The 25,391-nt window shown below is 34.2% G+C and overlaps 1 protein-coding gene across 1 annotated transcript in view; it reads right to left on the bottom strand.

The window, feature by feature from the left end:
* Positions 1-25,391, bottom strand: part of LOC311187379 (regulating synaptic membrane exocytosis protein 1-like) — a gene marked incomplete at both ends in the record, with an annotated part of 202,120 nt that overhangs the window by 118,625 nt on the left and 58,104 nt on the right. The window contains one exon of the mRNA XM_084258744.1: positions 4,913-4,993. Within this exon, the coding sequence (XP_084114870.1) occupies positions 4,913-4,993 (81 nt within the window). The remainder of the gene's footprint in view (positions 1-4,912; positions 4,994-25,391) is intronic.

Genomic DNA, 25,391 nt, shown 5'->3' on the forward strand with positions numbered 1-25,391 from the left:
TTCCAATCTTCTGGATTTTTCATCTTTAAATCCAAAGTTTAACAACTATCACAAAAGCAATATGCCAGTTTACCAGTATTGAGGGAAGATCTCAGAACATAGAAATTCTTTTGCTGAAACATGGAAAGTCCCAGGAGAACTGGAACAAGTTTATCTATATATGATCTTTCATAATTTATTTCCTCTGTTCATTGTTTAAGTGCTGGTAATACCCTCTATCCTGCCTTTTACATTCTTTCCTTCTAACTCCACACCCTCTTCCTACACTATTTCATTCATCTTAATGATTGTTATTATAAAAAATTGCTCTCAAACAGGCCTATCTCATCTGAGTCTACTGAGTTTGAGATATGGGCAGTCATGCTCTTCTGGATCATTTAATTGGAGATCTCTTTGGTCAATGATGTACAAGTTGAATAGTAAATCTAAACTTACTTTAGGGTCTAATTCGCTTCTTGATTTTATCACATCTACTTAATCTCTTGTGCAAAAGTGAGATATCTACTGTCTTTGCTATATTATCATATCTAACAAATCACTGAACTCTTAATTATATTGTATGTAAAATTTTCTCAAATTTGCCTTAACTCCCTCCCTCTTCTACTTATTCCCTTGACCATCAATAATTGAGAGTGGTTAATGGACAAGATTTTTACATCGTTTTATACCTTTCACAGACTTTTACATATATGATTGCACAAAAATTTCACATTGTATCAAATTCCAAAATACAGTATTCAACATAAAACCGAAGACTAGGCAAAATGTGTTGCTTCATTTTTCCAAATTAGACAAGTGAATTTTAAGAAATTCTGATGTACCACTTCCTGCCTCCTTTTCCACAGTACACCCACACACATATATAATCACCTACCCACCAATACAACCACACACACACATGCACATCCATTTTCTCTCTCTTCATCTCCCCAACCCTCCCTCTCTTTTTCATTTTCCAGAATGAGTGCAAGCTTTAAATAACCCCACCATAAACTAATGTTCTGAACTTCAGGGTAACTATTGTCTTCTATAAGACTACTCCTAACTTGCCTACCTATTGAACCAGTCATCTTTCAAATACACATTAACTACTGCATGCTCTATAAACCATTCCCTCAACACATAAGCCCCAGACAGAATACATCATCTTTTTCTTTTTAAACATACTGTAGTATTGCACTTATCATGTAGCATTATAGCTTTTTCAATTACCTAACTACAGACCCTAACTTGAGAGGGAATACTCAGACAAGAATTCAAACTCATTTATCTACATATCTTATACTGAGGAATAACAGGAATAAGATTTAGTTTGTCAAGCTCACTAATATTTTGATAGGTTTATTTCTTTGATTCAGTGATGACAACTTTTGCAGCATGCTTAAAATATGATTGAGTGACATTTTAATAATAACTGAAAAGGGAATCTTTGGATAGTTTATATATACAATTATCAAAAAATATAACGCATATTGACACATGATCTAGACTTGCAAAATAGAATGCACCAAGCAACAGAAGTACAGTCACCCTACTTCCTGTCTCTCTGTCTCTCTTTCCCTAATTTATCAAGCATTTTGAAAATGTGATATATAAACACCCACCCCACTTTTCCTCTTCAAAATCTATAGAAATAGAGTATTTCCACTAATATATTAAATTGCGATAGCAAGTGCCACCAATCACCTCTACATTGCCAAATCCAAAGGACTTTTTATCCTTTAAATTATATATTGATTTTCTTCTTTATTAATTTATTTTTAATGTCCTTGTTATGTCCTTTTTCTTATGTCCTTGTTAATTATATATTGATTTTTCTATTCCATTTGATACTGCTGAGTATTCCTCTTGAATCCCTTTATTATTTTGGCCTCTGGTTCTTCTGCACTATTTTGGGCCTAAATCTTTGAGTAAAACTCAAGTACCACAAAATCTTTATAACGAAATTTGAATTCTTCACAGTCTACCTATCACTAGACCTGTTTTACTCATTTAATTCTTTCCGCTTCTCAGTTGATGGTCCTTAATCATCCAAGCCACTAATATGATAGTTTCCCTAAACTCTATCCTTACAAACCATATTAAACTAAAAACTAAGCACTACCCATATCATTTCTTATTCAGCTGTTGAAATATTTCCTTCCTACACATTTTATTATCCCAACAGGTCAAGACCTTATCATTCCTCCCTAGGCTACTGCAATACTCTATTCATTGATTTGCTTGTCTTTACTTTTTCCCATATCACATTCACTCCATTTCTGCGAATTAAAGTCTCTTAGTGTACTCCTTTTACTTTTTTAAAACTTCTCAGAATCATTGAAGACAGTTTTGTTGATACCATCAGTGCATCCTTACAACTAAATGTAGTAATTATTAAAGTTTTTATTTTGATCCACATATGAAAGAGTAAAATGTAATATAGTTACATATATAGTTATATAGATAAACAAATTACTGAAAAATTAATAAAACATATCTTTTTTATTTTGATCCAGTTATCATATAGGAACCTAAGTTCATCCAACAATACTAAGCCGGGATACATTCTTCCATTATTTATTTTCTTCTATTCCATTCAAAGTCAACAACAACAAAAATAGATGACTGGATCAAGAAGATGTGGTACATATATACCATGGAATATTACTCAGCATTCAAAAAAGATAAACACATGCAATTTGCAGCAACATGGATGGCGCTGGAAGGGATCATGCTCAGCGAAATAAGCCAAAAAGAAAAAGAAAAATACCGGATGGTCTCACTCATAGCAGGAATCTAGAAAACTTAAATAAGGGACCAGGAAAATGAATAAGTATAAGAAAGTGAAAATCAAAATCAACAAAAAACTATGAACCAGAGACACTTTATTTGGGGGGGAGGGGAGGGATTGGGGCCAGAATGGGGGGGTTGCAATTGTATGGGGAATATAAAAATAAAATTTATTATTTAAAAAAAAAACAAAGTCAACAACAACAACAAAAAACAACCCTTTATAGATTTTTAGACCCAGTGATAGAGTGTGACATACAAATTTAAAAACACTGACTTACAGGTTAAATCCTTCATAACTACCACCAATTTATTGCTGTCCTTTTCATCTCAACCTAGAAAGACATTTATGTAGCTATGGAGCACTCAATCAACAAACACCACTCTCTATTAAGAATCAGTAAAAATAAATAATGAATTACAAATTTGAAATTCTTGAAGACACCTAGAGAAAGATTTGCTATTTTAATTTTCATATACAGCCTGACCAAAGAGTTTTTGGAAAGGAGGACCCAAAGAACCCACAATTGCTTATTCATAGCCACTATACTCAAAGAGGGGTACCCGGGAAAGATCCACATATTCCTACAACTTTAAGTCAACAGGAAGTAAAAACAAACTAAGAAAAAATGATCTAAATCCTTATTGAGAAGGATGACAATGGCTTCTTCATATCTGATAATTCCAAATGAAAATGGGCACTCTAATGAGTGGTGCCAATTAAAATGGAAACTAGATTTGGAAACTCAATGGAATATAACATTTTCAAATCAATGTTAATTCCTCAAATAACTTTTCCAGAAATTTTTTGCATCTTAATATAAGTGTTTTCTAACCCTAGAACATAAGACGGGAAGTAGGGACATAGGCTTTCTATGAATTATCAAGAAAAGTTCCATCACAGGAACATGGCTTTACAGTAAGAGCATTTACACAAAACCAAAAAAAGAAAAAGATGGCAATATAATTAAGAATATTTCCTTCAAGTTTTTACTTTTTAAATGTACTTATAAGTCATTCTTACCACAGTTAAAATAAAATTATTTTTATTCCCGCTAAAAATAGCCACTAAATGTAGAATGTGGTAGTCAGGAATATGTATATTGAATTAAATCTACAGCTCACCTATGGAGATTTTTGAGATTTACCAAAATTTTGTATCCTAAAATACAAATAATTTTGTCACATTGCTATTTGTAATATACAAAATACAAGTGCTTAAAACTTTTAATTTCAGTCTTTGCTAGTGTTAAAATATCATAGAAAGAGTTAAAAATTTTTACTTTTATTCTTATAGAATTTTTATAATTTTCACTTTATTTTGATTTTATTTCAAAGAATTCTCAGATAGCTAAATAAAACTATGGAAAATCATTCTTAGGGCACATTTCTACAAAGACTTCTGTTAAGAACCTTGGATGAAGGTATTTCTGCAACTAGTTAACTACTTGGCTGTAATAGTTATGCTGAGTATTGTTGCAACTGAGACATTTTAAGGAAATGTTTAATTTTTCTTAGCAGGAGCATAATCTATTCAGAGGACTGAATATATCCTGCTACTCTGCAAAATTTTAAAACTCTTCACATTTTTATCTCATCAAAATTCATATTTGAAAGTCAGAATTTACTTATTTAGTTTCTTCTCTACCTCCTGCTTCCTTTTTTTGTAGGTCATTTAACTCTTTGCTAGGATCTACACTTAAGGTTACAATAGCAAAATGAAGTAGTTACCTTTAAATAACATAGCATTAGTGAATAATGGACTACCTTTGCATTTCCCTTAAATTCAACCCTTATTCAACTGCATACCACCTCCCTATTTCCCCCAAATCTTAGGTGCTAGCCCACATACATTCTAGATTCATAAGGGACAGAGTTGTTGCTACTCTAGATCCTTTAGAATATGTCCCATTTTCTCTAATTAGTTTTCTATTTCCAATATGGCATTAGAAATATCACTTTAAAAAGATACTTAATACAAAACCATGTGTCCAGATAATATTTTCTAATGCAATAGTAGTCTTTTTATTACACATACACCAGAGTATCTACTTCCACATGAATGGGAATAATAAACCTGTAACCATTGATGTGTATAAGAGACGACATTTTCAGTCAATAAAACCAATGCCATACTCACGGTGAAGGTTGGTGGGGCTGGCTTTCAGCATTTCTTGGTGTTTTGCAGGCAGCAGGCTTCGCCATGTCCCTGACAACACACCTGGGGCGCATGATAGACAGCACAACGCACTATTAATTATAAAAAGGGTAGAACACATCTGGAAATTAAACATGGTACTGAAAACAGTCTAAGGGAATGTCTTTAAAGCCCCTTCAATATTAACTTTGAGGTCATGGAAAAGCCCTCAGAGTTGAAAATCTTGGACTCAGGCTTCCAAGAGCTCACTTACACCCAGATAAAAATCTGTGCTAGCCTCTGTATTTGATTTTGCTCTTAGTACCAATAAAATGATTATCAGCAGTTTTCTTTCCCCACAGAAGAAATGCTACTGAAAGCTTTGGCCTCATCATATGAAGACATCTGAAAAATTAGAAATAAGAACAGCTGTTGCGTTGATTATGTTAAAAGATAGGCAGGATTTTCTATGGCTTTATCTATTTTACTGAAAGATTTAGACACTTATTCCATGCCATTCATCACCACACAGGTCTTTTCTGTAAGAGGCCTCAAGATTTCCCCTTGTTCAAATTCCCCTTCAAAATAAGAAAAGAGGAAGAGTTAGAAGGAAATGCTTATATATATATATATATACATATATATATATATATAAAGTATGTCTGTATGTCTAAGATGTGAAAAAAAAATAGTAAAAGTTCTTTGTGCCTTAAATTCTCCATCATAGAATAAATAAAGGCAGAGTGTGGATAATATAAGTAGCTCCAAAGGGCAGCAGGTGGAGTTACTCTTATCCTCAAGTCACAGGGCTTATAGAATGATGGAAAGATTTGTTGGCAAAACTTAGAAAATATCCCCATCTGAGGCTATACTTATATGACTCAGATATTCCTTCATTTCAAATGCTTTAAAACACTACTCTCAATAGGGAAGTTTTGTTACAAATCTGAGACCCCTATATTTGATAAATGGAAATGTCCCTTAAGACCCAGAATTCTCAAATACAAATCTGGTTCTGAACCTTCATGGAAACTTCTTGGAGGTATGACTATAGTGCTAATACTTAAGGCCAGTCATGTTATTCCAGAAGTGGATCATGGAGAAGCAGTAGTAAACTGTCTTCCCAGAGTTAAAGGCTGCATGGCAAAATTCTCCACTTCTGAAAGAAATGATACAGGAAAACGTGGACACAACGCACAGAAACGTGCACACACACACATACACACACACACTGCTCATTCCAAGCAAGGTCAACTAAGACTGAGAAATCAATATGTAATGTGACGAGAAAAGAAAATGGTGCTGTTTCAAGGCCTCAACACACTTCCCTCCTGGAATAAAGGTAATGAAATGTGGTATTTGTCAAAATTTTATGCTAAGCCCTTAATGGAATGGTCAAGATACACGAATTAAAAACATCCACTGGAACCACCAACCCTTCTGTTCAGGCATTGGGATTAAGTGGACCCTCAAGAAGGTAACAGTTAGGGAGAAGTAATACACTAGATTTCTCAACTCTGAAATTTTAATCTAACTTATGCAAGGTACAATGCCCAGGAAGTTGAATTCCATAGCACTGGAAAATCCTTAGCAATTCTCATTCCACTGAAAATAGCACATGCAGAATATTTATTCTACATGTGCTGGTTTGTGAAAATATCAGAAATATCACCAACTTTGGAAAAATGTTTGAAGAATTATATCTACGAGAAACCATATGTAACCTTCTGCTTCAGTTAATTTCCGTTTTAAAGTTTCAGGTATTTGTACAGAGTTTTGAAATAAAACAAATCTGCCACTAAGAGTTTTCCTGAAATGTTTTGAGCTGATACTTTTCTAATAAGGATAGATGATCACACAGCACTAAGGGGATGTCTCTAAACAAAATATTTTTTTCTTCTGAGTGAAAACCACATGTTTGTAAGAAAACTCTGATGTAATCTCAAGTACCCAGTGGTTTGCGCTTAAAATTTCAATAGTTGGAATTTTGCACATGTTATAGAATTGTTCAAATAAAACTCTGAATTTCTGAACTTGAAGTTTTATGGGATAATGAAAATACATTAATAATCAAAAATACCATTTAGAGTCTATGTATATTTAATTAACTTAAAATATACTTGATTACTCTAGTTATTTAAAAATACAGGAAAACATTTTTCATATTGTATATTCTGACCAACAATAAGTACCTATTGAATCTGGGTTTTGAGAGGAAAAATCTATTGGTTCAGACTGCTAACTATGCAACCAATTTCAGGGGGATCTACGCTATGGTGATATCTATTCCTGCATTTCCGAATTTGACTTCTTTTTAGCTGAAATTTCTTTTAGATATAAGAAAAACTTAGTTCAGGTACATAAAAATATATAAGATTTGTTGGTTTGTGTGGAATAACATTTCTTTAAAATTACAATTGAAAATTACAATTGCAAAAGCAAACCATTGCTTTAAACAGTGGCATATCTTCCCAGTTCGGAGAGATAAACTTTAATAACTTTTGACAGTTCTAATGTGTGGAAAGGGGAAAGTGGCACTTTCTACCATCTTCCACACATTAAAATTATTGTAGTATATGACTTTAATCCTTTAATAAACACAGCAATGATATGTCAGCATGCTGTGACTCTTCAGGGTGTTTCTCTATACATGGAGTAGTCCTTCAGCCAGACATAGGGAAACCACAATTGCTGCCACAATACCGACTTCCCAGAATTACTATGGACTGCGAAGCTAGGAGTTTCAAGGAGCTTGACCTTCTATTCTTTGCAAGATCTTAAATTACTCTAGGATTTATCAGACATGAACTCTTAATAGCCTGCAAGCTGCAAGTGAGCAATCCCTCATCACTCACGCAACTCTGAAGATTTATGCAAATAAGACATTCTGCAACCACCTCAGGGGAAAGCTCCTCCTGGCTCCGCCCTCCGCGCTGCTGGGTTTTATGAATGACTGCAATCAATGCGATGAATGGCTGCCAACTGCCCACTCAGCCTCTTCTCTTCCGCACACGTACACACGGGAGAAACTCGAATTGCCACAAGCCTGCCGATGAGGCTGGTAAGGCTTTCATCTCCCCAAACAGGAACTAAATATGCTTCCAGATACTTAGAGTATGTGAATTAAAAATTATAAAAGCCTTCAAAAAACAATTTACATAATTACTTTCTCTCTTTTGAGTTTTCATTTTGGTGACTACATCACTAGCCCTCCTGCCCTCACCCCACCCCCCACCTGCAGGGGAAAAAAAAAAAAACCCCATTTGTGAAACTTGATCAATTTGCATTTTATCTAAATTGCTTTATCTTTTATAACTAATTCCAGGAAACTAGTTACTGTGCACTAAAGCTGCCATATATATTATAACACCCTTAAATTTCTTACTCAATCTTAAGGTTTTTGAATTTGACTGAGGATTCTCCTATTGTAGAGACAACTTACATCCAAACAGTGCTGGGGAAAGTATATGTGTGCTTACTTTCCCAGTGTTACTGTACTAATCTGCTATTGTCATAAGAGAAATTAAAGGTAGTTAAAATAACATAAGTTTAAGAAAATAAAATATTTTTCAAAAGCACAGTCTTCTGATTTGCTGATCACTGATTAAAAATACACACAAGCAAGGGAAAATAGACAAGAATAAATTTCAAGGGTTCAGTAGCTAGACATTTTCTTCTAATCTTTGTTTAGTGTTTCCAGGCCCTCATACACAAATTATTAGTCAAAAGTACCTAAATAAATGCAAAATTCCTGCCCCCATAGTGATCCCCTCTTTATCCAGACAGCAAAATGCGCCCTCAACATCTTCATGGATTTCTAACGGACCTCTAAAAAATTACAATTTCCAAAAACAGAATTTTTCATCTTTTTTCTCTCAAACCTGATCCTCAGCAGCCACTTTCAATTTAGCAGATTTTAAACAATTCTCTAGCTATTTGTGACAAAACCTTTTTTTCCTCATACCTTGTTTCCAATTCACCAGTTTGTTTCTATTTTTAAAATACATGCAAAACCTGACCATCTCTCACCTCCTTCACTAATTGCCATACTGTCCAAGTCAATATAATCTTTTACTTAGATTCCCACAATAGATTTCCAACCAGGCATGTACCCTTGCCCTCCTCCTTTAGTCTGTTCTCAACACAACAGCAAGATTGACTCTTGGGAAAGAAAATTACATCATGACTCTTTTCCCCAAAGCCGTGCAAAGATTCCCCACTTTACACACAACAAAATGCTGGAGGTCCTTGGAATACAATCTGGCTTCCCATACCTGTGAGTTCATCCCCTGCTACTCTCTCCCCTTTACCTAACTAACTCTTTCCCAGCCACAGTGGCCTCGGTGCTGGTCTTTCTCAAACACACCAGGCATTATCTTGCCTTGGGACCTTTGTACCAACCTTTCCTTCTGTCTGAAATGTTCTTGATGCTGGTACGAACAATCCCTTCATCTCCTTTTAGTCTTTGCTCCTACTCTGATTATTCTATTTATGATTCCTACTTTGATCATTCTATTTGCTACTACAAATGCTTTCCCCCATCACATCTACATACTTCTAAGCCCCTCTGTCTTTCTATACTACTAAAATTGACTGACTCCCACTACTGAACTCTGAGCTGTCCAAGAAAAGATATTTGTCTATTTGGTGCACTGACATATGCTGAGAGTCAAAACCAGTGCTTGACACAAGAGTTAATGAATATATATCTGCTAAATGAATGAACAGGCGAAAATGTTGTAGACTTCAATCTTGTATAACTAATCTAAACATTAAAACAATGACTTAGTGTAGAACCTAGATAATACTTTTTTCAGCATATTTCTATAAAATATGACTTGAATAAACTCTAGTGAATTTGTTTTTATGTTTTGACTGGCATTCATTGTTTTGTTGAACAAGAAAATAGGTATATCTTAGCATATGACTTACTTAGTTAATAAAAACTCTTTTTTAATGGCAAACCATTGCTTTAAACAGTGAGATAATATTTAACATCTGGTGTACTGATTTTTCAATCAAATAACACTTCAAAATAATCATTTATGACAGATAACAAGAACTTGAAAAAAATACACATCATCACGCTTATCACCAGAGAAATGCAAACAAAACCACAAGGTAATATCTCAGACCTGTGATAATGGCCCATATCATTAAGTCCAGAAACAACAAATGTCAGTGAGTATGTGGGGAAAAAGGAACCTATGTGCACTGTTGGTAGGAATGCAGACTGGTTTCCTATGGAAAACAGCATTGAGGTTTTCAAAATATTAAAAAAATAGAGCTACTCTATGATCCAGCAAGTCTACTAGAAGAATGCAAAAACACTAATTTTAAGGAAAATGCACTCTCATTGCCCCCTACTCATTGCAGCCCTACTTACAATAGACAAGTTATGGAAACAACCTAAAAGCCCAAAGACAAATAAATGGATTACAAAGATGTGAGATCTATCCATCTATCTCATTAAATTATACTTAGCTACATTCATATATATATATATTCATATGGGACATTCATATCTCACTGCAATGAAAATTAAATGAGGCATGCTATGCATATTTGGGTATGTGATATTTAAGAAATAAAAGGGCTTATTTTCTAGTCTATTTAGAAAAATCAAAAGGTATTACTTATCTTTTTGCTATTAAGAAGCTGCCTCATTTTTTAATTCATTGTGTTTTTAAATTGAGGTAACACTAGTTTATAACACCTCTTCCTATATATATATATACACACACACACACATTTTATATATTATATATATATATACATTCTTGCCATTTATGAATAGAAGGGATTATGCTAAGTGAGGTAAGTGTGAAAGAGAAAGACAAATGCCAAATGATTTCACTCATGTGGATTAAAGAGAAACAAACAAGAGAATGAACAAAACTAAACCTCAGATAGTAGTCATATTTCTAATTTCTTTCAGTAGAAATCGGATTACTAAACTGAAGCTACCAGAGGGGGTGGCAGATGTTTGTGAACAAAGTGCAGAGGTGATCAAATGGACTATTTGAGGACTATGGGTACCTGGTGGTGGGCATGGTATATAGATCTGAAGAGATCTTATAAACCAGTGTTCAATCCCCCGCCTGGGAGCTAACCCACATGGCACAGCAGACCTCTCTTGTCTCATCCACAGCTCCTCTTGGCAGTGTATTTCAGTAGATCTGCCTGTTCTGCTCCCCACTCTGTCTCTGGTGAGTTCTCTCACCCCCTGCACCTCTAGCCTACACCCCAGTTCTTGTATGCATAAATAAATCTTTAAAAAATTAAAAATGCATATTCATGCCAATTTAACAGTGAACAAATAAGTATAATGTCACACATAAGATGAAGATGGAACAGTGAAAATTCTACACCAGAAGGGGAAAGTGAAAGTTGGTATTTGATAAAACAGATGTACTAATTACAAATCATTGGAGTGTTATATCTCTGATGTACATTCTGGGACACCTCAGAAGATACATGAAAGTTATTTTTATTAAAAACAAAAACAAAAAACATGGAGGACAGGCAATAAAGGATCCTAATTATAAGAAAAGGGAAGCCAGCTGGTCATATTCCACAATTAGTGAGAGGGCTGCTGTATCTCACCTAAGAGGCCAGGAAATTATTCACAAAACCAGACAAAAACGCATAGGATTCTAAAATAGAGGTGATAACAAGATAAAGAATCACTATTGGGCTTAATGGGTGATTTTAAATTTTGAAAAAGCAAATTTTTCAAGGGCTGATAAGAATGAAAATAATAGGTAAGAAGTCAAGCCTCTGGTGTTGTGGATGATTCAATCCTCCCCAGTTTATCACCCTTTATCTCTCCAGAATGCTAACATGCTTGGTTCAGACAAGGTCCTAACATTGTTTCCAATGTTACAGCAATATAAGCAATCAACCTCTTTTTATCCAAGCTCCTGTCTTCTGTTAACACAATCAGTTTCATTCTGCATTTTTCAATTTTTGAAATAGTACACAAACCTATGCATAATAACTGCTACCACCCTCCACGTGTCCCGTTTACATTTTCTACTTACTAAGCTGTTTAGATTTCTCCAAAAGCTACCTGCTTCCTGAAAAACACAACACAGCTTTAGAAATGTCAAGAGTAACAGACATTCCCTGTTCCTAAGACTGCAAGACAGAACTTCTGTTTATTCCACAGAGGTGGAAAATCCTCTCTAGTAAGAAGTAAGAAACTATCAGAGGAAGGAAAAAATTGATATAGTCAATGCAGCAAGGCCTCAAATAAAGGGAGACCTGACATCAGGTTTTGAGCTCTCCATGAGTAAGAAGAGATGGGGCTCATGTGGGATTGCAGTGGGCTGATGGGGGGAAAGGAATATGCAAATAGAGATTAAGAATGTAAACCATGGCTGCCCACATAGACAAAAGCTAATTTGGGGAAAAGAGGAGCGATAAGATGGTCTTCTTTGTACTTACATGCACAATTCTAGGGGAGGCAATAAGCCTGTTGGAAAGGAAGAGATTATGGGGACAGAAGAGAGGAAGAATGAAAGAGTTTAGTGCGGAGGCAAAGTTGCTGTGAGATGGAAAGGGAGGGCAAGAGACAGGTAGGAAATTAGTTCCCCAAAATGTCTTCTTTCATTTGCCCTTAACTTCCATCTCCATTTTCTCCCCAAAAGATTCTTGCAGGATAATCTTCTGTGAGATTCATTTTGGGAAGGATTTTGAAGAATGAAAATCATCTCTCTCTTTCTCATACTTCTAACTCAGCTCCTATAGGTGGAACGTTTTGCTCAATCTTCTTCCCTACTGCTGCTGTGCCAGGGTGGGGTAATATTGGACACATTCACCTCCTCACCATCATCATCCACTGCACAGTAGGCACAGGGCCTACATGGGTGGGGTGGTTCTGCCGTAACCCTAATACTATCTGCCTCTCTGTCTCTTTCTCACTCCGGCCTGATCAAGTTATTTAGGTAAAATACATTTGAAGACTATTCAGAAGACTTAGTTTTTTAGAATTAGAGTGAGTTAAAACAACAACACAATCTTACCTGAGAATGATAACACACAATAATTAGGGGGAACATCAGACAAAATAAACGTTTGATTCTTTTCTAGTCAAAGAAGGAAACAGAGCCAGGATAAGTAAATTCAGCATATCTGTTCCTCTCGTGTCCATGTCCAGCCACTGTGCAGAACACATCACCATCAGTTCCAATTTGCACAAACCAAAACCTCATCCATTTCTTTTCCACTGAATAAAGCATATTGGTCTAAAATTGTGAGAATGATAGAATTATGGGGATAATCTTGGGACTAACATAAGGCTATCTGAAAGAAGAAACCATTTACAGCTTTCAGTACTTCGATTTCATTAATAGTTCCCAATATCCCTCACAGCTAACTCGTGAGTCTTCCTGCCTGAAGACTGTTGGCCTCAACTGTTGACTCTGTCCAAAGTCTGCTTGATGCTCCTTTTATCTTAGCAATCACTGATGTGAGTGAGTAAGAATGTCACAGACAGTTTTGTCAGTAATAACACAAATTACACAGGGATATTAATACTTGCAAGAGAATAATATAAGTAAAATTTATAGTAATTCAAAAAAGCATTTCAGCAAAACAAAATGAATTCCAGGAAATTTAAACATATTTAGATATGAGAACTGTTATAAGAAAACAGGAAAATAACAGTTAAACATATCAGCTATAATTTCTGAGTGCCTACAGCAGTTCAGGGGCTGTGCTAAGTAAGCATCACACATGCCTTTATCCATGTCATCCAGTTATATGTCATCCATTGTGCATGGTGCTACCCAAGGTACACACTTATTTGTGAAATACCACAATTTCTTCTTAGAAGAATAATTCATCACTCAAGAATCACATAATGCCATGATGTACTTGATTTTTATCATATAAATTATTTCACTGTAATTCAAGTATTAGCAAGAGAAATACAACTGTAACTGAACCTTTTTTTAAGTTTTAAGGACCTCAGATTCCCTCATCATATGTTGTAGAAGAGCATCAAGAGCATCAGATAATGGTCAGAAAAGGATTTTATATAATGTAAATGTCCAGGTAAAGATACAATTTGGTAGTGGAGAGAGAGAAATAGTAAAGATTTGTAAAGATTGCAGTTTTTTTTATAACCAATGATTTTCTGCTCTTTATTTGTAACACAAAACCATAGCTCTTTGAAGAATGATTTTAGGGTGGTATCTAAGTATGCCATTTCTCCACAAAGCATTCATTCTCCTTCCTCATCTGGGATTCAGATAGCTAAATAAATACCTACTAAGAGGTCCATAACAGTTCCTTGGTGGGATTAAATGGATTTTAAATAGATAAGATAAACTGGGAAAATGAAACTTAGAAAAGCATTAATGAAATATTTCAGGCATTGCTTTCAATTAATTGAACTACTTTCTCAATTGATTCACCTGCTTAGAAAGTTAAACAGAAACTAGAGTCAATCAGATATGAAAATATGTCATATGTGGACTATAAATTGTTCATAAATATTATACTATATAATAAATATGCACCATTCATTTTATACTGCAAATACATATTTATTTCATTAAAAGACCAAGATGCTTATTTTATCTGAAATATGACAAAAGAATAAAAACAAATTTGACATTTCAAAAAAATAATAATACAAAACACAACACAACAAAACAAAACAGACCGACAATTATGAACCAGAGACATCCTGCAGGGGAGGAGGAGGGAGAGGGATCAAAGGGAGGGAGGGAGGAGCACAGGGGACTATGGTGATGGTGCACAGGTGCATTAGTGAAGGAAATTTTATAGGAACTACACCTGGTTGGGGGGGGAAGCAAACAATGTTTAAAAATGAACAATGATGTAAAATATATATATAAATAAATTTAAAAATAAATAAATTAGACATATCAATGGGAACTTTAATACTTGCATATTTTTTTACTTTATTTGGTAATATTTAGCATGAAAAAAACAAATAAATCTTATAAAATAAGCTCTTTTATTTCCTTCATTTAAATTGATGATGATTTGAGCATACATGTAGGAAAACATTGATGAAAGTAATGATATATGGAAAGATAATCCAATGAACAGGATATTTTATTCCTCCACTGACCACATGAACATTCTTCAAACCCGTTGCTCTTTCTCCTAATTTGACAAGACTATCATTCTTGTGGCTTCAAATGGGCCAGATTCTTGAACTTTAATTTCAAGACCTCACTTTCCATCATCTACCAGATTTTAAATCTGCATCTATTTTAAAGCCTTCGTAACAACTGATCTTGAATAGATTATAATACAGAACTCAATATCCCTTCTCTCTAAACACCTTGCAAATATTACAAAGTAATCAATTATATCTTCTCATTATTGATGTTCACAATATCTATGCTACAGCGACCTCTCACTCTTCCTAATGGCTAATAATTCATTTAGTCCTTGGGCTCGTCCTTTGAAGGAGCTCTTAAAACTGTCCTCCTTAATTTAGCCTATAACTCTAAATTCATTTTTTTTTCTTTTGAATGAACTGCTTGAGTACTCTTTCTCAAGTTCTATTTTCTCCTATTCGCAGATTCTACAAGGGTTTAATATTCCCTATCATATCAAATATACACATAGCTACCTAGTTCCACGGTGTTTCATCTACATGTTCCCTCATTTACTAATCTCGTTCTCTTAATTCTTAACATAGCCCATTTCCCAAGTCACATAAATCTATTTCAAATTTTTAGAAGACTATTTTGTCATTTTCATCACCATTCCACAGGCCATTTTTCTTACTTCAAATTACCTCCCTTCTTTCCCTCTCCATTAATGTTTAGTTCTTTCAAAATTCAACTCAAATGCACTATACCCAGGAAGTCTTCCAGGCTAAGAACTCATTAATCCTTCACCAGCATCTCTTAAAAAATAGGTCCTTAAACAGGCAGAGAGACATTATTCAATAGCAGCAGCTCAAATACTGGGGAAAGTTCAAGGTGTGTCTGCTTGGGAAACAGGACATGAAATGGAAGGCAGTTTCAAAACCCCAGCTGGGAAGCCCTGATGTTTATGACATCTTTTCATCAATGAAAAAATACAAGACACCTGCTTTGTGTCATGAAGCAAGCCCTGAAAGAAAACTGATCCATTTATTAATAAGGGTAGTAATAATTATGATAACTTATACTTATTGACATGGCAGAGACCCTTGTAATCTCTTTATATGCATTAACTCATTTGATGCTTAGAAATCCATGTGGTAGGAGTTAAATGAAAACTACTTAACATTTACAAAACCTATTCTGTGTAAGTTTCCACAATATTATTTTCACAGCCTAGACTCTATTGATATACCAATTTGTTTCTTAGAAATTGCTATTCCTTTTTAAATGTGAAAATAAATAATCTTCAAATACAGGTAAAAGCAACAAGATTAAGAGTAGGAATCTAGATCAGTAATGCAAGAAAGTCTGCTCCTCCAAATGTTATATATAGAAATTTTCAAGAATAAAATTCTAGTCTATTTGCTTTTAAAGTATATGTATACTGGGCCTCTCTGGTGGCGCAGCGGCTGAGTGCCACACTGTGAAGCTGTCCACAGCCTCTGCAGTGCCGGTTCGATTCCCGGCTGGCAAGGGTCCCACATGGCATGGAGATCTCTCCTGCCGTGGCCGCTGCTCCCCTCAGCAGTGTATTTCATCAGTCTGCCTGTTCTGCTCCCCGCTCTGGCTCTGGTGAATTCTCTCACTCTCCCACGCTTCTGACTATACCCAGTGCTTGTATAAATAAACAAATAAATAAATAAATAAATAAATAAGTGTATGTCTGCTGTCATGCCTGTCACTTAGTGTTCTCAGAGGTCATAAAATAAATGTAATTACATTACCATATATTACTAAATTTTACCTTGCCCTTCAGTGTCATTTTCAGCCCTCCAACTTGTCATGCCTAGAGATATATATCTTATTTGTAGTTCCATGGATATAAAAAGAAATTAGATGTTTCAAACTCTTAGACTGGAATATGTAACCCCTTCCATCCTAGCTCCTTCTATAGAATTCACATTTCTGCTGTAGACAAACCTAAAGGCATAGAAAATTCACTAGCCATGAGATGGCTAATTTATTTATAACTATTGAAATATTCTTTTTGTAACAAAAACCCTAGGATTATGACTTCAGAATTGAGACTACTAGATAGGGAGGAAGTGGGTGGAAATATAGACTACATAGTCTATGGAGGACTATGGGTGGAGGACTATGGGTACCATTGTTGGTACAAGTGGTGTGAAAACATAGATTTGGTGAGGTGTGAACTTACAACTTTCAATTACACAGTGTTATAAACCAATAATGCCTTAATGAAAAAAAGTGGATAGAATACATAATCGTGTGTGTGTGTGTGTGTGTGCGTGTATATAAATCTGCCTCTACGTAACTTCCACACATTAATCCTAACTCAGTTCTTGTAAAGCTGCATGGAACAGCTCGCTTCCTTTTAAAAATACCATCTCTTTATATATTTCAATTCAGTGGTCCTATGTCCTCTTTATCCTCTCTTCTTTTTCTCTTTATCATCAGTCATCCCTCAATTTGCTCTCATCAGGGAAGTGTTTCAGAGACCTGTCCATTCTAGCTGCACTTCTTTTTGTTAACAACTCTGCTTAAAAACCGACTCCCTTCAGTATTTTCACTCTAGGTCAACTAAGGAATACAAACTCAAACTTTATAAACACGTCATGTAAAAAGTTCAAGTGGCAGAAGTGATATTCAAGGGAAATTATCTATGAATAGCTCCCAACTATGGTCAAACATCAGAATCATTTAAAGAGATTTTTAAAGGGAAAAATTCATTGAGGCCCAGTTCAGATCTGCAGAATTAGAGTTTGGGTCCAGGGGTTTTCATATGATTAGTTTCTCTAGGTCATTCTAATATGTCCAGGCAGGTAATCAGGGACTGCTGATGAGCAATGAGCCATTCATTCACTCCACTGGACAGTCTTGAGTCTTTTCCTTTAGGGAAGCTAAACCACAAGGAGTCTCCATAACTTGGACCACATTACCGTAATCCCTCATTAAATATCTTTCCCTGAAATGCATTTTAATGTTACACCCTCAGCTTTTATGAAAGGTTGATAAAAGAAATAGCTGTATGAAACCTGTTTTGCCTTTAGCATAAAATAATGGTGAGGTCACTATCTATTACATTGGTTTGAGTCCTTTCTATATAACTTCACATTCATTTCACACCACTTTTTAATTCAGCACCCCTCAAAAATGTCATTCCTGTCTATTACAAACACTTTTCATGATTTTTGAGATCAAGCCTCCAAGGAAATTTGGAGGAAAACAAAGTTTACCATAATAACTCTTAAGGTATTTTTTTCTTGGCTACATGTTTCAACTTAAAGTTACTAAGGTTTTATGTTATTTTCTCTAATTATTTTGAAAGGAGAAAAATGTAACATAGAAAGAAAAGTTATAGCCTTACATCTTGAGAGACTCAATTGTTCTTAATTGTTCTATATGTCTTAAATACCCCTAGCATCTAATTGACATATAGTGAGTGGTAATTATTACAATGATGACATCTCTCTAAAGTTGAAATGCTATAAAAAATGAGTATTTCAGAAAAATGTTTCATTGAAACACTCCATGGGTATTAAATGAGTGTTAAGGCACAGGAAAGGACATGGTTTCATGGTTACATAAAATAGGGAAACATTAAGTGAAAAAGTTTTTTTTTTCTGCATAGCTTTTCAAATTCATTAAAATGCTAGTGTTCATTGTTCACCTCTAAAACAGGAGCATAATATACACCATTTTCCAAGAAATAGTATTCAGTTTGGAAAATGATGTGGTGTCACTTAATGGCTGTATCATGGGAAATATGCATCCTCCAAGGGCTATGTCATCCAAGCTGATTCCACAGAACAGGATATAATATGCTTCAGTAAGAATTATTTTCAATTGTTCGCCTTTCAGTCTAAAAGTATTAATATATTTTCCTTAACATAGGCATGTACCTCACATGTTAGTCCATTAAATAAACCTAACATCCAACTCTTAGATCTTCTAAGTAAGAAAATAAAATTTTAGAGAACATATTTTTTCACACCTTACACATTAATTTCAGAGAGAACATACAAAGGAATTACATATTAAAACGTTTTTCATGACTTAGAATCCAATATAAACTCACCAAAAACTTTTAGTTCTTGGTGCAAGGCTAGAAATTTTGCTTGTTTTTTACATGAGTAGCATGCAATGTACCCACATAAACTTTAATAGAAATAACTAAGAAGGAAAAGAAAACCTAATCAACTTCTTGCAACTCTAAAGTTAAATATATGGGAAATAAAAACGTAATTAGTGTATGTATCTGTCACCCTAATACCAGAGAGGAAATGTTATAAATTCTTAACCTATCAATTATTAATATATACATATACATATTAGTTTTTTCAGGCAAATAATCATATATATTATTTTGTCTTATTTCAACAGAGAAATTTCAAGGGACAACGAGGCATTTTCTCTAAAGCCATGTAACTACTTTAGTGAAAATTTTCTAGTTTTCCTTTTTGTATGAAATTAAGTACCAAGTAAACCAAAGAGATATGAGATTAGCAAGAAAATATAAATGTGACAATGTCTTCATATAATAAAATTAATAACAAAATAACTGTATTGGCATATAACCCAAAATGACCCACCCACTTTGGAAATAATATTTTAGGTTTTGACACTAAATAGTTAAAAATTAACAATTTTTCACCACTGACAAAATTTTAGATAGGAGTTTTTTCAAAATTAACAATTATTCCCTATCAAAGACACTAGTAAAATTATAAATATTCAAGTCACAGACTGAGAAGAAATATTTGCATTATATATCATATAGATGTATATATGCAGGCTTGTATCCAGAATATATAAAGAATTCTTAAAATCAATAAGAAATCAACTTATCCTATGATCCAGAAATCTATTCCTAGCTAATTTCCCAAGAGAAAACAAGACATATGTCCATAAAATGACTTATTCAAGAATGTTCAGTGTCCTTTTCATAATAGCCTAAAACTGGAAGCAATCCAGGTGGTCATCAATAGAAGAACTGATTGAATAGAATCATGTGTGCAACAATATGAATAGATCTCAAAAACAACTCGCTGAGCAAAGAAGTCAAACAAACCAAAAAGAGTTCTTCATTTGTGATCAAGTTCAGGGAGGGACAAAAGGAATCAACAGTGACAAGATTCAGAAAATAAGTGCCTCTAGGTGGTGTGTGTTTGAAGGATTGGGGGATAATGGGATCCTATTATATCTTGTTTTAAGATGTGGTAACATAGCTATACACAATTGCCAGCACTCATCAAACTGAGTACTTCAGAGCTGTATATTTTATTGTACATCAATTATAGCTCAATAAAATGTAAAAACTAATAAGAAAAATAACTGATAGCTAAAAGAAAGAAGGTAAAATTCTCATAATTTAAAGATATGTCATCTTTCATGCAAGAACAATACAATTTAATGTACTTCAGAAAACAATATTTCAAACAAATAACTGTGGAAGTCAAACAATTAATACATGTGTGTTCAGAGCAAACAATTCACTCCTTTACATCATGTCAGAATCGGGATAAATATTAATACAGTAAAAGTTAAATTTGTTTTGTATAGGAATATTTTTCATCTATATGAATTATCACATATATATGACTATATTAAAGAAACTTTTAAAATAGAGTTCAGGTAAAGGACAAACCATGGAAATATATATGTTTAAAATATTACTAGTTATAAATTATTTGTAGACTTTAGAAGGTGAATTTGCTTTCAACATTTCTTAAGGATATTACTTAAGAATTGTACTAACTTTTACAACAGGAAATATCTTAAAATTGGCATTTTGAAAAACTTGGTCTGCGTTCTATGTAGAGCTGAAAATATGTCTGATGCCATATGCCTATGATAAGACAAATGACATTTATTTTCTAAGAAAATCTGAGCATTAATTGCAATTTCTAAATTCAACATTGTATATTATAGGTTTATTAAAATTCATTTGAAAAATGCAAAAAATCATGAACACATATTATCTTAAAACTTTAAAAATCATATGTGAAACCTAGTTAAAAATCATTATATACCAAACCTCTTTAATTGACCTCTTCTATAGGCATAAATAGCTTAAGATTCCAAAGGAAATACTGTAAAAGTATACTCCTATAACTTCAGTCTATCTGGTTGAAGAGAAGCATGAACACAGACTCATAGCTGTAATTCTTGTGTCCTTATTAGAGTTGCTGCAACTCAACAAGAAGTGCACATTCTTTGGTTTTACTCCTAAAATTCAGCCCCAAATGGTTCAGGAATCCTGGAGAGTCAGCTTGAACTCATTAAATTAAGCTATTGTATGTACCTTTATTCTAAGAGATAAGTGTGTTTTTACATTAAGGAAAGAAACTAATTTGAAAGTGAAAAAAGCAGTATAATGGCAATGTATTAAATAATAAAAAAAGAGAAACACATTAGTGTTAACATGCTTTCATAGACAATTTACATCAACAGATCCACTTCCCTGTCCTTAAAGATCTTTTCTCATCTGCCGTTGATTAAATGAATGTTTAAAAATACTCACTTCCCCACTCTCATACTACTACTATTTTATTTTTTTTACATTTAGTTATGTCACTTGTTTAGCATCATGGTAACCAAAGCGTACTTTGGAACCACTGATTTTGGAGCATGGCCACATGACTTGCGTTGGCCAATAGTATGTTTGAGATGTAACAAGGAAGAGCTTGAAATGTGCTCCTCCATTTGTCCATCAGGAATTGCCCTGTTCAGCTTCCAAAACCATGATAAACCTGAGACCCGTGGAACAAATATGGACCCAACATGCAGCCTGAAGGCAGTCCATTGTGAAGGCCAATATCAGTCACTTCTATGCAGTCAACCTGTAGAAACCTGAGTAACATGTGATGTCAGTGGGGGCACTCCAGTAAACTTATAGACATCTGAAAAAATAAATGCTTATACCTGATTCATCGTCTTTCTTCCAGAATTACTACTAGACCCCATGAGTAATATCTTTATATACAGTTCAAGATAGACATCCCTCCTACACTAGCAAGTCAACCTCTGCCTACCATGATACACATTTTGAGGCATCCAGGTAATTTCCTAATAGGAATTAGCCTAGGGTGTTCTCTGAGGATAGGACCCTACCTCCCCTGTCAACTACTGATACTCATTCAGTATGGTTTCCCAAGGCTCTCAAAATTTTCCTCATTTTAGGTAAAGCTAAATTATAATAATATCAATGAGAATGATCAAAATCCCTATGAAGGCCATGATTTTCTTCATTTATTCATTGCTATATCTCTAGTTCCTAAATGGTAAATGATAGGTAATCAATATATATCTGTTGAATATATACCTGTTGAATATACAAATACATGTATTGAAGCATTGTTTTCTGGTATAGATAATGACTATATTGAACAGGGATCTCTAGTATATTCACTCAAAAGACAGTTACTAAGGAATTCTGGGTGACAATGGAAGAAAACTAGTAGGGTCACACAATTCTCTTAGACTTCCATAGATCATCTCACATAGGTTTCCCCCAACTCCACATGGTAGTGTATAGCATTGAACATAATCATTACTAAAGGATCAGTTCTGCACATGATGGAACTTCCATGTGACCATTAATCTTAGCTCCATCTGATCTCGCCCTATGAGACCTACATGGAAGAACATAACCAGATACCCAAATCTAATTGTCCAATTTTCATCTTAGTTGGGAGAAAGATTACTGTCTTAGAAAAGTAATATGGTGGGGCAGCAGGTCAAGCAGTCAGAAGAACAGTTCTAGGCGTGGCATGTCACTTTCTGACTAGAAAACTATTAGGCAAATAAATCTCTACACCTCATTATAACCAAACATAGTGAGCATAATAACATTGCTGGACCCTATCTGGAAGGGTTCCTTAGCAGCTGCAAATAAAGTACTATGATAGGTTGGTAGTGTATGGTAACTAGACATTTGGTGGTAGATGTGGTGTGATAAATGAGATGAGAAACTATACATCTGAAACCTATTCAATGTTGTAAAGTATTATTACGTCACTAAAATATAATTTGAAATTTGAAGATGAGTAGGGCCTCCATGGTGGCACAAGGGGTTAAATCTCAGCACTATGAAGCAATCCACAGCCACTGCAGCATGAGTTCAATATCTAGCCAGGGAGCTTACCCACATGGCGCAGCAGACCTCTCCTGCCTCACCCGCTGCTCCCCTCAGCAGTGTATGTCAGCCAGTCCACCTGTTCTGCTCCTTACTCTGTCTCTGGGGAATCCTTTCACACACCACACACCTCTGGCTTATACCCTAGCTCTTGTATGCATAAATAAATTTTTAAAATTAAGGATAAATAAATAAGTAAAAATGCATTTAAGACACTCAAGTACTATAAATTGTACAGGGTTTTTTTTTTTAAAAAGTACTATTTACCCTACTCTAAATATTATATTGGCAATATAGGCACTTCAAAATTGTTTCTGCTCAAGAAATTCATATAGAGTAAATATAAAGAGGTTATAGGGGTCATAGCTAGAAACTGGAATTGTATAGGGCAAATGCCATTTGTAGTAATCTAGCAAGCTAATGAATATCACCATTATTCTATTTGTTGTACTGTTATGTTGCAATATTTTCAGTCTTTATATTTGAAACGATGACACATTCCTTGGAATTTATCCCAGAGGCATGAAAATGTATGTCCATACAATAACCTCTACACAAAAGTTCAGAGCAGCATCATTTGTGAATACCTCTCAATAGATGACTGGTTAAACAAATTGTGGTGTAGCCACACCATGGAATATTATATAGGAATGAAATACTGATAAGCCCAACAACTTGGACAGATATCTGAATGAAAAAAAAAATTAAGTCTCCAAGGTTACTTCATACATGCTGTAGCAGTGTCAATTTCCTCATTTTGATATACTATAATATAATCATCAAGTGAAACTGGATGAAATCAGAAACTGGACCCCTCTGTATTATTTCTGCAATTTCCATGAATCTCTATTTTAATATTAATCTTTTTTCTTAAAAGGTTATAAGAATTGTTGTATTTAAATATGTTAACTGACTAAATTTCAACAGCATTTCTGATATGTTAATGTGGTCAGTGCTAGCTGGTTCTAAAAGCAGGAGGGAAAAAAAAAAACTCTCTACAATAAGGAATTAAATAGGCTGAAGTCAAAAAAGCACTTAGGTAGGAAGAAAGTATCCAATTACCATGTTAACAATTTGCTGAAGGAAGCATGATCTAAACAGTCCCTCACAGATCAAGATGGGGAAGAAAGTGCAAAAAGTATCCTAATCTTCATGTATGATTATTTCGGTGTCCCCAATCCAAGAATGAATTGGTCTTCCAATCTTACCACAGTCAAATAACCAACGGTATATCTGGTATTTGCATGCTAATTTTAAGAAAGAATTTAAATGCCAATTTTGACAGCTACTTACAGTATATTTCCACATTTTAAATGTTATACTTCTGCCTTTCTTTGTAAAGGCAGTATAATAAAATACGCAAACATCAAAAATAAGCATGCCCTAAAACAATGTTTCAGGCATTCTTCTTCTTTTCCCTTTTGTACTTTCTTTTTTAAAGAAGAAATGTATGTTATTTCATCACTTTGGATTAAAATGCATCAGATTATAGCACTTAAAAACTGGCTATAAATGTAGATGTTATCTTAGGGGAAAATTTTTTTGAAAGCTTAGATAGCAAATTCTTTTTTTTTTTAACAAATCTTGAAACTTTTGTAAAATCATAATTCTTAAACATCATATGCAAATTATGGGTGGGAATTCTAGAATTATTCTAATACACTTGAAAACACCGGTTTTCTCAGAGGTTGTTTTCTAATTCACATTTTGACCTAATTCATTAGCAAATCCAGATGACAGGCACAGATATAAAAGTCTCCACTTTTAGGGAGGCTAAATAATAGGTAACGAAATTCCTGGTTTCTCCTCCTGGGCTGTAAATTCTCAACAAGTACTTGATGTTCTCCATATCTAGAGATCTGCATTATAACTACTTCCTTAGGTTTTCAAAAATTGCAATGCAATCTATATAAAATAATATCCACTCAGTTAATGTGTAGTTTTATATACTCTGGCAGATACCTATCACTGAAAAATTTGTCTCCTAATAGTCAATATCATCCCTTCTTCTCCCCTGCAAACTCCTCATGCCATAACCAGTGATGTATTTTTTATATCTACACTTTTGCCATTACCAGAATGCTAAATAAATGGAATGATCTAACATGTAGCCCTTTCTGCCTAACTTCTTTCACTTAGTATTTTTCTGAGATTCATATATGTTGTTACATGTACCACTAGTTGGTTCCTTTTTACTGCTGACTAGCACTCCATCTTACGAATGTACTATATGGCTTGTTTATTC

Source organism: Talpa europaea (genome assembly GCF_964194135.1).
Source record: "Talpa europaea genome assembly, chromosome: 2".
Lineage (NCBI taxonomy): Eukaryota > Metazoa > Chordata > Mammalia > Eulipotyphla > Talpidae > Talpa > Talpa europaea.